The following is a 12176-nucleotide window of genomic DNA, read 5'->3' on the forward strand; positions in this document are numbered from 1 at the left end:
TGCTGTGTGTTTTAACCCCCAAGATGTCCCCTTGCCGCTGCTTCAGCCCCTTCAGCACGGAGAACTCAAAGCACAGCTCTGTCTCCTCATCTGCAGCAGGAGCTCAGCTCAGCCCTTTGAAGAACCTGGTCGTTAGTCAAATGCAGCCTCTTGGCAAGGCAGGAGGAGCCACCCATGCTGTTCTAAGCAAGTGAGCTTTGAGACTTGACTGTGGAACAGTCTCCTGGCATAAGTGCTGGGCTTTCTGCCACCTGCTGTACCTGTTCCCACTGCTTCTACCTCTGCTTTTGTTCTTTATGCTCAAAATCCTAGTGCTCACTTCCGTGGACCCAGTCTGCTCAATGATCAGAGTGGTTCTGGTAGAAGCAGCTTTCCCAGCAGCCTGATTTTTCAAGGCTGCACAACCAGGCACTTCCAGTCCCGGGTCTGTTTTGTTCTTGGCAGTGAGGTCAGTCCCTCAATCACACCCCAGACCTCTGAGAAAGCTGATTTCTGGCTACGTTTCTGACAACAAATTGTCATTGATTTTCCTGTAAGAGCAACTTTTACCTCTGCCAAGTGCCAAATCCCTTTCCTGTAAGCTGAACTGATCCCAAGTTTGCCTGGTGAGGTAAAGCAGCCCTTGGCTGGTGTGCAGCAGCCAGCTGGTGTGAGCTGAGATCAGTCCCCAGGGGTAGGATGCAGCTCAGGACTAAGCCCTGGGGGGCCCTTTCTGTTCCTCTCCTCCTGGGGGATCTTTTCTCCTCCTGGGGGATCTTTTCTCCTCCTGGGGGATCTTTCCTCTCCTCCTGGGGGATCTTTCCTCTCCTCCTGGGGGATCTTTCCCTCCTCCTGGGGGTTCTTTCCTGCCAGGGACCCACACTGCAGAAGTTCCATGCTGGATGGACACCTGCCCAAGAAGGGATCTGTGCAACAGTGACTTTCAATGTCCCAATTCAAGTTCCAGTTTGGAGTTTTAAAAAAAAAACCCCAAACACAGCACAACTGAAATGGACGTTTGATGCCAGGTTATCTGATTTTAACCCCTGCTTCTCCAAGTCCTGGGAATTGCTGCTCATCTTCATCCTGATTCACTCAACACCCCATGTCAGAACTTCTTTGCTGCCTGTTTCCTACAGGTGGTGAAACCATCCCTCCAGCCTGCCCTGCAGCTGAACTCTTCCATCTTGCTCCATATTGAATGGTTCCTGGTTTTTATTTTCAGCCCCTTGGCAAACCAATAACCACCAGATCCCTCCCCAGAAATGGTGGTGAAGCATTTTGTGCAGCTCAGCACTTGAGGAACCAGAAGCTGCTGGGATCCTGCCTCCCATGCCAGGCTTTGGAGGTGCAGCCAAGCTGACCAACACCTGCTCCAGGCCACCCTGCCTGGTAGGAACTTTGTTGCTCACACCCCAGGACTCTGTTCACACACTGTTCTCAATCTTCTTTCTTTCTTATTTCCCTGCTTACTCATTTTGTGGGTATGTGTGTGTTTCATGCTCCTTTCCATAATGATCCGAGTGCTTTTCAAGCAGCTCCACCTACTCGTAAATACAGATTTAGACCCAGCAAGAGCATCTACAAGGAGGGCTCCCATTATTGGCCAGGTCTAAGTAAGGACCCCTCCTTCTCCCCCACATTTTGTGAGCAGGGTCTTCCCCTCTCCCTGCACCCCAGCCACGTGTGGGGCTGAACGGGAAGGGTGGAGGGAGCGGGGATGAGTTGATTTTTAAATCTTTGCATGTTAACTGCAGATTTGGCTGCTGGGATGACTTCACCTCAGTCCCCGGAGGCAGAAGGGTGGTGCTGTGATCAGGTAACTTAGGGGTTGGCTCAAGAAGGGGCTGGGATGCCCTCTAGTGTGTTCATTATCACAAAGCAGCGAACTTCAGGGAGCCCAGCTGCTTCCCAAGCCTTCTGGGAGGCTCCAGGTTCTACCAAGCACCCTCTGAGGCTGCTCATGCAGAAAAATAAGTAACTTCTTTTTGTTAATTAATTTACTCTCATTTTTTTCTAGCTGGCTGGGCTGTAAATAGCTATGTTACCTGTTACCTTTGTTCCAAAACCACTTTGCCTTATTTCTTTTTTCTTGGAAACCTCCATTACTTGTCTCTCTCCCTACTGGAGCAGCTCAGAATGAGAACTTTTCTCCCTGTGAATGTGCCTCAGAAACCAGTGGTCCACAGGGAAGGGGGGGTTTGTCCCTGCAGGGTTTGTTTCTGGGTTCATCCCCTTGTCAGCAGCAAAGGGAGATGGAAGTCTTGGCAGTTGAGGGAGAAGCCAGCTCTGGGACACCAGTGGGAATAGGACCAAGATGGTGCAGATCTCAGAGTAGCCACATCCCAGTTGTTCTTCCTGCCCAACAGTGCAGGAGGGACAACTGCTCCTTGTCCAGGACTGAATTGATACTGGATCATCAGGCTCCACATGCCTGTGTTCTCCCCTGGCACATCAGCAGGGGCTGAGACCTTCCATTTGAGAAGCAAGAGCAGCAGTTTTGTTCCTCAGTGGTTCCTGGGCTGTGTGTGCAGGGGTGACAGCTGAAGGTTGCTGCTCCTGTCTCCATGAAGCCCTGTCCCAAGGACACTGCTGAGGGCTGCAGAGCATCCCTGTACCAGCACAGCCAGCCTTGCTTCCAGCTTGTTTGCTCCTCTGCTGGGCTTCACTGCCAGGCCTGGCACTGGAGAGGCAGGAGGCTCTGATCCAAAGCTGCCTTATTCCAGCCTGGGAGGGGCAGGAATGATGCAGACACGCTCCCCCCTGCTCTCTGCAAACCCACAGCCTGGTGTGGGGGAGTGGCTGTGCAACCTGTGTGTGCTCAGAGCCAAAAAAACCCCTTCCAGGCAGGCAGGTGCAGCCCCCCAGCAGGCTGGCTGCCTCCTGCAGCCCCTGGGCAGTTCCCCAGGGGGAACAGACTGAGCCACTGACCCCTCTTGTTCTGTTCTCCACAGGAGCTGGATGTGTGAGCTACCTGGGAAGAGCAGAGTGGATCTCCAGGGATAGAAGCTACATTGGATCCTAGTAGAGAACAAAACTAACCCCCTCCTGCTGCCATGGACAGGTGAGTGCTCTCCCACCTCCCCTTCTGGGGCTGGAGCCACAACCCTTCCACAGCCAAAGCACAAAGCTGATCATGTACCCACCCAGGCAGAGGACACAGGACCAGGTGTCTTGTCTATTTAGCTTGTAAATTCTTGGAGAAAGGGGCTGCATCTGGGTCTGTCTGTGCAGCATTTAGAATAATGAAGTCCTGCTCCTTGTTCCAGTGCCAGGTCCTTCCCAGTGCCAGCAACTTTGTAGCCTCACTGGTTTCCTTCCCAACTCCACACAGTTGTGCAGCTGGAAAAACCTCATATTTCCCATGGCAGCTCCTTGATTTCTGCCTCTACAAACAGCAAACACAGTTAAACCCCAGCAAATGTCTTGGGCATTTGGTAACAAAACTTGCCCAACCAGGTTTTGAAGCATTTAACTGACCCACTTCCTTTTTGTTTTTTATTTCATAAAACCAGTCATCAGCCTGGGGCAAAGCACAATCCCAGTGTTCACCCTTGCAGGCTGGGGAGACATCCCAGTGTTTCCATGAGGGAACAGCTGGAAAGGTGACAGTTGTGTGACTATGACCCCCTCCATGTAGCATGAGAAGCAGTCAAGGGGGGGTGTCAAAGGACCTGGGGAGGAGGCTGAACTTCCATTTGTCCAGTTAATAAACCAGTCCCCTGGGCCCTGCTGAGCCCATGCAGTGTGGTGAGGGTGGCACCAGCAGCTGCCTTGGTTTGAGGGTTTTTGAGCTGAACACCTGGAGAGAACCCACCCCCAGGAGGGTGGTCACACACTCTGCACCATCACTCATAGTAGACAAAGGAGAAATCCCAAAACCCTGTTCTGTGGGGTTGCTTCCCCAGCCGTGCTGAGCTGCGATGGTTGATGTACTTGACAAACTTCAAGGTCTCTTTGTCTCTGTAAACCAGGGCCAAGCAGTTGTCCTCGGGGTTGACTGTCAGCAGCTGGGAGGGAGGAAGGGGAGGGAGGACATCAGTTTCATCACAAAACCAGCCTTCTTAGGAAAAAAACCAAAGTGTTTCCAAATCTGCTCGCAACAAAGGTCTGGTGGTAGAAAATGAACCTATTTTAACAGTGCTCAAGCTTTTATTAGACAGCAAGAGATTCTGGGCTGCTTGGTAGCAGCTCAGCCCAGTCACTGGTCCTGGTGCTGAAGGTGACACTAGTGAACTGCACTTCCCTGGAAAAGCAGCACCTCTGCTGCATCCCTGAGCCCCTCTGAGGCTTCCTGAGCCTTTGGCTCTGCAGGGAAGAGTGGGAGCTGGAGCAGTGGGAACTGAAGGTGGAGATGAAGGCAGAGGAGGAACAGTGGGAGCTGAAGGCTGAGAAGGAAGAGTGGGAGCTGAAAGCAAAGCTCCCCCCAGGGCCAGTGGTTCAGGCAGGGAGGCTCTGGTGCCATCCCAAGCACCCTCAGGATGATGTCAGAGTTATGGAAAGTGTAATTATGCATCTCCACCCCAAATGTTTTTATCTCATTTGCAGCTTGGAGCTGATGTCCTTACCTCTTCATCTTCACCTTTAGCAATGTAGGAAGTAAAGCCACCATACTCTGGGTCCCAGTCTTAAAATAGAAAAGAAAGGTTCTTACAAGTTCAACACTGGCTGGGATCCATCCAGCCTACCAGGAGATGCTGGTTTTCTACCCCACTCCCTGCAGTTCCTGGAATCATGGAATGGTTTGGGTTGGAAGGGGGCTTAAAGATCATCTAGATCCACCTCCCTGCATGGGCAGGGACACCTCCCACCAGCCCAGGCTGCTCCAAGCCCCATCCAACCTGCCCTTCAACACTGCCAGGGATGGGGCAGCCACAGCTTCCCTGGGCAACCTGGGCCAGGCTCTCACCACCCTCACACCAAACAATTTCCTCCTCATGTCTCACCTCAATCTCCCCTCCTCCAATTTTAATCCATCCCCCTCATCCTCTCCCTCCCTGCCCTTGTCCAAAGTCCCTCCCCAGCTTTCTTGTAGGCCCCAGCAGGATCCCACACATCCCAGCCCTGGGAATTCTAGCAGCAGGATATGGATGCACCAGTCCCTGAGTGTAGCTCAGGGCCCACCTGTGCTAACTGCAGCACAAACCTGCTCCTGTCTTGAAGGCAGAAGTCCCCCACATGAAGCTGTGTCCTATGTCCCCCAGGTCTCTCCCTGCCTGAGGTCACTGTGCACCTGCTTCCTGAGGCACAGGCAGAGCTCACAGGGCCATTCCCACTTTACCTCCTGCCAGGTTCTTCTTTTCTTCAACTCAAGGACAACTTGAAGCAAACATCCCAGGTTTGCCTTTTACCACAGACAGGCAGGTTAAGGTTGCTGGGCTCTCAGCTGCTCCTGTAGAGCAGCTTTGCCTCAGCAAAAGCCTTTCAGTCCAGTTACTGGCATGGGCCAGGTGGTTTTGGCTGTCAATTCTGGGCTCAGTTGGCCCAAAAACTCTCCTGTTTGGATATTTTTCAGCACTAACTAACTAGCAGTCAGCCTAAAATGCTAAGACAAATAACTTTTGAGAACCCTGGGCTTTGTGGACTGGAGGGGGGTGATAATTTTGAGGAGAAAAGGGGTGAATTGGAATGTTTTCAGGAGGTGTTCTGGCCCCTCGAGCCTCCTCCACGCCCAGATCAGCTGCTTAGGGAAGTTCTGGGAGAGGGAGCCTCTTCCTCTGCCCCATGCGCCACCTCCTGGCTCCAGCCGGGAAGGTCAAAGCTGCTCTCGATCCCAAAGCCACATTCCCAAATCTTTGGAGATTAGCCCTTCTAATTACTCCTTCTAAGAAGTCATGAAATCAGGGCTTAGGCAGAAGTGAGGACTAGGACAGAGTCTGCAGAGCCCTTCTGTGTAGGACAAAGCAGGGAAATTCTGGCTATGGCAGCACTGCTGAGAATTCCCAAGCTCTTCCTTGATGCAGCCCTTGTAAGGAGTGTCTGGTATCTCTGGATTTTGCCCACTTACCCTCACAGCCACAGAAGAAGAGCAGGTCGAGAGCAAATTCTGTTGCTTGAGTGTCATGGACCAGAGTGTAGTGCCCGTGGGCCCAGCGCCTCAGCTCCCCGGCACACAGCGGGGTACCCGGGCCTGGGGAGGGAACACAGGAGCCAGGGAAATCAGGGAAGCCCAGACAGACTGGTCTGGGTTGGAAAGGACCTTCAAGATCATCTAATTCCAACCCCCTGCATGGGCAGGGACACCTCCCACCAGCCCAGGCTGCTCCAAGCCCCATCCAACCTGCCCTTCAACACTGCCAGGGATGGGGCAGCCACAGCTTCCCTGGGCAACCTGGGCCAGGCTCTCACCACCCTCACACCAAACAATTTCCTCCTCATGTCTCGCCTCAATCTCCCTCTTCCAGTTTTCATCCATCCCCCTTGTCCTCTCCCTCCCTGCCCTTGTCCCAAGTCCCTCCCCAGCTTTCCTGGAGCCCCTTCAGGCACTGGAAGGTACTCTAAGGTCTCCCTGGAGCCTTCTCTTCTCCAGGCTGAACACCCCAACTCTCCCAGCCTGGCTCCCAGGCTGCTCCAAGCCCCATCCAACCTGCCCTTCAACACTGCCAGGGATGGGGCAGCCACAGCTTCTCTGGGCAACCTGGGCCAGGCTCTCACCACCCTCACACCAAACAATTTCCTCCTCATGTCTCACCTCAATCTCCCTCTTCCAGTTTTAATCCCTTCCCCCTTGTCTTCTCCCTCCCTGCCCTTGTCCCAAGTCCCTCCCCAGCTCTCCTGGAGCCCCTTCAGGCACTGGAAGGTGCTCTAAGGTCTCCCTGGAGCCTTCTCTTCTCCAGGCTGAACACCCCAACTCTCCCAGCCTGGCTCGAGAGCAGAGCTGCTCCAGCCCTCCCATCATCTCTGGGGCCTCCTCTGGACTCCAGGAGCTCCATGTCCTTATGCTGGGGGCTCCAGAACTGGACACAATTCCAGGTGGGGTCTCACCAGAGCAGAGTAAAGAGGTAAAATCTCTGTGCTGGCTGCAGTACAAGATGAAATCCTAATTCCATAAAAATCACTGGGAATTCTGCTGCTGACACCCTTAATATCAGGATTCTCCTTTCCTGGTGCTGCTGGACTCACCGTTGTGTGTGTCACTCCCCTGTGCTGCAGGAATGTGGTCAGGATGGGCTGGCTGATGGGAGCTGCTCTCAGCCTGCTGGTTGGTCTCCTCCTCATGTTTGGGACTGCTCTGCCCAGCAGTGTCTGCTGCCCTTCCTTCCCCAGCACCTTCATCCTCCTCAGAGGGAGCCAGGAAGTGCAGCTTTAGGCCAGTGAAGTTGGAGAGCAGTAAAAACAAGGCCTCGGAGTGTAGGAGCTGCAGGAATTGCTTCAGGAGCTCAGGGAGGCTTTCTTCTGCTGCTGCCTCGTAGAGTCTGGAAGACAGCAGAGCTATCAGCAGTGGAGAACCAACAAGGACCATGTCCAGGCTCCCAGCATCTCCTGCCTGGTCTGATCCATAGGAGCAGGACTCCTGGCATTCCCTACCTTTTATTGGCAGGGCCTCGGCTGCTCCACTCGATGTCTTTGCTCTCCAAAGCCTCACACAGAAGTTGGTATTTCTCTTTCTAGGAGAGAAAAGACAGTGCAGAAACTTCACCTTCAGCTCTCTTGGTGTGCTGGAAGCAGCCACCACCCACCCTCAGGTAAGGCACTCATGTTTTCTCTGACTTGTCTGAGGCTCCCAAGGACTGCTGAACTGAGGGGCACAGCCTGGGTGGGCATCATGGCTTTGCAAGCCAGAGACCAAGAGGTATCAAATGCTACTTGGGTTGGTGGGAATGTCATTTCACTGAGACCCAGGTGGTGAACCAGAGGTAAATCAGCCTTGAGAAGTAAGACAAAACCATTACAGGTCGTTTACTTCACACACAGGTCAAGTTCCCCAAGTGCTAAGCAGTGAGAGCTGCCCAGGAAGGACCCTCTGGTCACCACAAGGCTGGGGAGTAGGGAGGATGGCACCTCTTTCCACTCTCCTGCTTTGCTTCTTGCAGGAAACAAGAATGTTGGAGGAAAGAGTTAGATTCTGGGTGGGTCCCTAGGCAGCAGGGCACAGGCAGGCAGAGGGGACCCACCCACAGGATGGAAGGGACCTCGAGGGGTCAATCTGTCCCACTCCCCTCGAGGGGATGGGACATGTGGTCTCTGCCAGACCACGTCAGGTTGAACCCCTGGGCTCACCTTGAGAAAGTCTTTCAGGAGAATTTCTGATCGCTCCTCAAATTCCTCCTGGATCTGAGCTTGGGAATCCATGTCCAGATAAACTGGGTTGATCCATTCATACAAGATTTCATGCTGGAAGGGAAACAGATTTGAATGGTACCGAACTGGTGAAACTACAAAGGATTCCCCAGTTCCCAGCTGGCCACAGGGCTGGCTTCCTCCCCCTCTACACTCCATCCCTTCCTTTAGTTCCCTGCAGGATTTGCTGCCTTCTCTGCACTATTGTAGCCATGCAAGAGAGACAGAGACCAGGAAGGCATGGAAGGAAGAAACAAGCCACGGGTTTATGGAGAGGAAATGGGATGAGTTCAAGAATCCCCAAGCATCAGTGCATCCCCTCCCAAGGTATTCCAGGCAGATGGAAGGAGCAGCCATGCAGGTAAGCAGGGGTAGAGTTGCTACTCACATCGTGGGGGATGTGTGGGCTGCAGGGCAGGGCAGTGTCACCCTGGTGTGTGGGTCTGACTGTCGGGGGGCCGTGGAACCAGCCGCTGAGTGACAAGCGGCACTTCCCCTCAGCCAGGACTTCTGACACCTGGAACAAGGTTGGGCAGCATGTCACTGGTTATTCCAAACATCCAGGGACCAGCTGGCATGGGCATCCCATGGGCTCAGCACAGGAGCTGGCTCCAGAGAGCCTGGGTTACTCTTGGCTCAAGGAGAGAGAGCTAAAACAAATTTCACTGCTCAAGTTTGTTGTTGGTTTCCAGAATCCCAGCCCAGGCTTTTGCTCCAAGCTCCCAGCAGAATCCATTCCCTCTCAGAGCTTTCAGCCACTCTGTTCTTTTAAGTAAGTGCCTTTTATTTTTCTACCTTTTATTCTGTTGAAGAACCAGCCACCCCAAGCTGCAAAAATCAGAGCTTATAACTCAGAAACCACCGGGCATCTCTGGGCCACAGCAAATTGCACGGCTGGACTTCTCTCTTTTTTTCCTCTCTCTCTTTTTTGGTGTCTTTTACTTCTTAAAAAAGTGCTATAAAATAAGGCACAATGAAGGGAATTTGCCTGAGAGCTTTGGGTCTTTGTCTGCCTCTCCAGCAGACCAAGGGCAGCCCCTCTACCCTGGCATTCAGCTAGGTCTGTGGAAACCCTTGGTTTTCTCGCAGCAATGGGCACCTTTAAATCTTGGTTTCATCAAGTTGTGCAGGGGCTAAACTGGGCTAAACTGGAGGATATCAGGTGCTGGGGAGCTGTGCTGTAACCACGGGGTGAAGAGGGAGCCACCCCCTCAGGACTGGCTGCAAAGCCACAGACTGTTGTGGCTTTTTGAACAGCACTTCGGCACTGGGTTTTTAGGTCAGGGGTGGTCACAAGGGTCAGTGGAACATGGATTTTTATGATGAGATAAATCACAACCTGAAAACAATTAGGGCAGTGACCAAGTAGATGTTTCTGTTAATTAACTGCAAGACATAAATGACACAAAAGTAAAACCTTAAGAAGTCTAGGTGAGGGCCCAACCTACACCACTGATCTTCTTCCCCTCCAACCTTTTGCTCTTTGGCCCTGTTAGTTCCAGTCCCTGGTATCCTTCAGTCTGCAGGAATTTCAGCCTTCCACTGGGTGTCTGTGTCCTGCAGCTCCAAAGAACATTCCCCCTGTTCCCAGGGATCTTCCTGATAAGGGCCACGAGGTGCTCCTTAACCACATCAGCATTTCATGAAGCCAGACTGACCCCCTCCAGGTGGCTTTGCCAGTCCTTGTCCTCTTTGAAGTCCTGCCTTCAACACACAGCACTTCCAGGAGTCTCCACCCCCTTTTTCCCTCCTCCCTCCCCAGCAGGGCAGCACTAACACACAAAGAGTTATTGCACAGAAATAACCACAACAAGGAGAATTAACAAAAAAATAAAAAATGAACAAGAGGCAGCTCCTTGCCTGGTGGAAAGAGACTGGAGACACTTCAAAGAAAACCAGGGTGTTCCACGAAGGCACCAATGACTTGACTATTTGCTGTGGCTGAGAGTGTTCTGAGGAGGAAGGAAACAGACTCTGGTTAAGACAGGAACTGGGACTCACTGGAAACTGCCCTTTCTCTCTGACTTTGTGAGTGAGACACCTGGGTTTAAGGGATGGAGCTCAGAGCAAGGGCTTGAGCCTGTTGCAGGCACTGGAATAGGTGGCTCAGGAAGGTTGTGGCTGCCCCATCCCTGGCAGTGTTGAAGGGCAGGTTGGATGGGGCTTGGAGCAGCCTGGGCTGGTGGGAGGTGTCCCTGCCCATGCAGGGGGTTGGAACTGGATGATCTTGAAGGTCCTTCTGACCTTCACCATTCCATGAAGCAGTGGGCTTCTGCTGCTGGAATGGGAAATGATCTCCATCATTTTCCAGTTCCAAGCACAGTCACTGGCCTTGCTCCCATCCTGCCTCCACTCTTGCCCCTTCCAAAAACCAAACTGGGAGGCAAAGGATTCCCTCTCTCCCTTCCCCTCTCCAGCTGCTCTGCTGTCACCCACTGCCTGCAACCCCTGCCACATCCCAGCTCTAAGGTGCCAATTCTACCTGCACATCAGCTTCCCTGGACCAAGGAGGAACTCTTCATCTCCCTGCTACTGGTTGAGGAGAGCAACTGCAGGGGCTGCATAACCCCCCCCTCTTTGTGCCCCCTGAGCTGTGAGCACCTACCATCCGTGCTGTACAGGTCCAGAGTTCCCCCATCACTTTTCTCCCAGGGTGGGACAAGGTAGAGGATGAAAGCAACTCTCCGACCTTCCAGCTCATCATCATGGCACAGCAGGACATCTGCAACCACACACCTTTTTGCTGCAGCAAAATCCTGCACACCCAGGATTCACTCCCATGGCTGCTTCCCAGCTCTGTCCCCACAAACTGAAAACATGCTCTTCCCAGGAACTGCCTTCTCACTAGTCAGCAACCCAGACTTCCAGGATTCACCTCTGTGGGGTTGCACTTTGACCACTCTGATGGGTAAGGGCAGTTAGAATTTGTCACCCACCCCTTCACAGTTGTCACTGGACACAGATTCCTGACTTAAATAATGATTCAAGCTCTTTTAAATACAGAACTGCCCTTTGAGGAGGTTTGTTGCTGGCACAGAGGTGAGGGGGAGCCCTGAGTACAGAAAACCTGGACCCACAATTCATTGTGCAAAAGACATTTTAAAAGAAGAGCTGACAGCAGTAAAATTTCTCCCCTTCCTACAGTGATGTTTTTTGTATGGCTAAAAGGGCAGGTGCAGTTGTCACCTGGAATGATGGAAACATAATTGGGACTTTTACACTCTGAGACTCTGATGTGCTCCTTCTGGACCCTCTCGAGGCAGAGATGGGTTATGTCACAGGGTGTTCTGTAGACAGAGAGCACTCCCTACACCCACAGAAACTCTGAGGAAGGGAATCACTTCTGGACTGACCAGTATACTCGTATTTAGCACAGGAGATGTCAATAGTTGGCTCCAGCTCAATCTGGGTGACAGCAGAAAGCCACGCTCGGAATTCTTCACAGAGAGCACGTCTGACAAGACAAGCACAAGGTTAAGTGTCCTCCACCTGTTATAAAACCTACCCCCACAGCCTAAACTGATTGACCATCTCCCTTCCAACCATTCAAACAGCTGAGGATGCTCCTGCCAGTGGCACCGTGTTCCTGCAGCCCCACACAGGAGGACACCCCAGCACGGAGTGTGGGTGGCACAGGGACCACCGAGCACTTCAGGAGTGACAACCACAAGGAACACCCTGCGTGAAAACAACTGTCCATTGCCCTCCAGACCCCGACCCGCACGGATTCAGCCTCCCCAGGGCCTGGGCAGGGCGGCAGAAGGGCTCACCCCGCAGCCCTTCCCCAGCCAGGCCTCTTCCCCTCCATCCCCGAGCCGGCGTTTTACCTCAGCGCGGCGACGTGGGGCTCCGTGTCCCCCCGCAGCTCCCGGGACTGCCGATGGAAGAGAAGAAGGGGCGGTTTTTAGGGGAGGAAG

At 53.0% G+C, this 12176-nt stretch overlaps 1 protein-coding gene across 1 annotated transcript in view; it reads right to left on the reverse strand.

Moving 5' to 3' along the window:
• Positions 1 to 3827: 3827 nt before the first annotated feature.
• The window catches only part of OGFOD1 (2-oxoglutarate and iron-dependent oxygenase domain containing 1), a 9428-nt gene continuing 1079 nt past the window's right edge, over positions 3828 to 12176 (reverse strand). Inside the window, exons 2-12 of the mRNA XM_009994906.1 lie at positions 12087 to 12133; positions 11613 to 11713; positions 10865 to 10981; positions 10120 to 10211; positions 8648 to 8776; positions 8200 to 8313; positions 7507 to 7586; positions 7102 to 7394; positions 5987 to 6109; positions 4548 to 4606; positions 3828 to 3989 (exon numbers count right to left, since the gene is read on the reverse strand). Of these exons, the coding sequence (XP_009993208.1) occupies positions 3828 to 3989; positions 4548 to 4606; positions 5987 to 6109; positions 7102 to 7394; positions 7507 to 7586; positions 8200 to 8313; positions 8648 to 8776; positions 10120 to 10211; positions 10865 to 10981; positions 11613 to 11713; positions 12087 to 12133 (1317 nt within the window). The remainder of the gene's footprint in view (positions 3990 to 4547; positions 4607 to 5986; positions 6110 to 7101; positions 7395 to 7506; positions 7587 to 8199; positions 8314 to 8647; positions 8777 to 10119; positions 10212 to 10864; positions 10982 to 11612; positions 11714 to 12086; positions 12134 to 12176) is intronic.

Source organism: Chaetura pelagica, unplaced genomic scaffold (assembly GCF_000747805.2).
Source record: "Chaetura pelagica isolate M959 unplaced genomic scaffold, ChaPel_1.0 scaffold93, whole genome shotgun sequence".
NCBI classification, from domain to species: Eukaryota; Metazoa; Chordata; class Aves; order Apodiformes; family Apodidae; genus Chaetura; species Chaetura pelagica.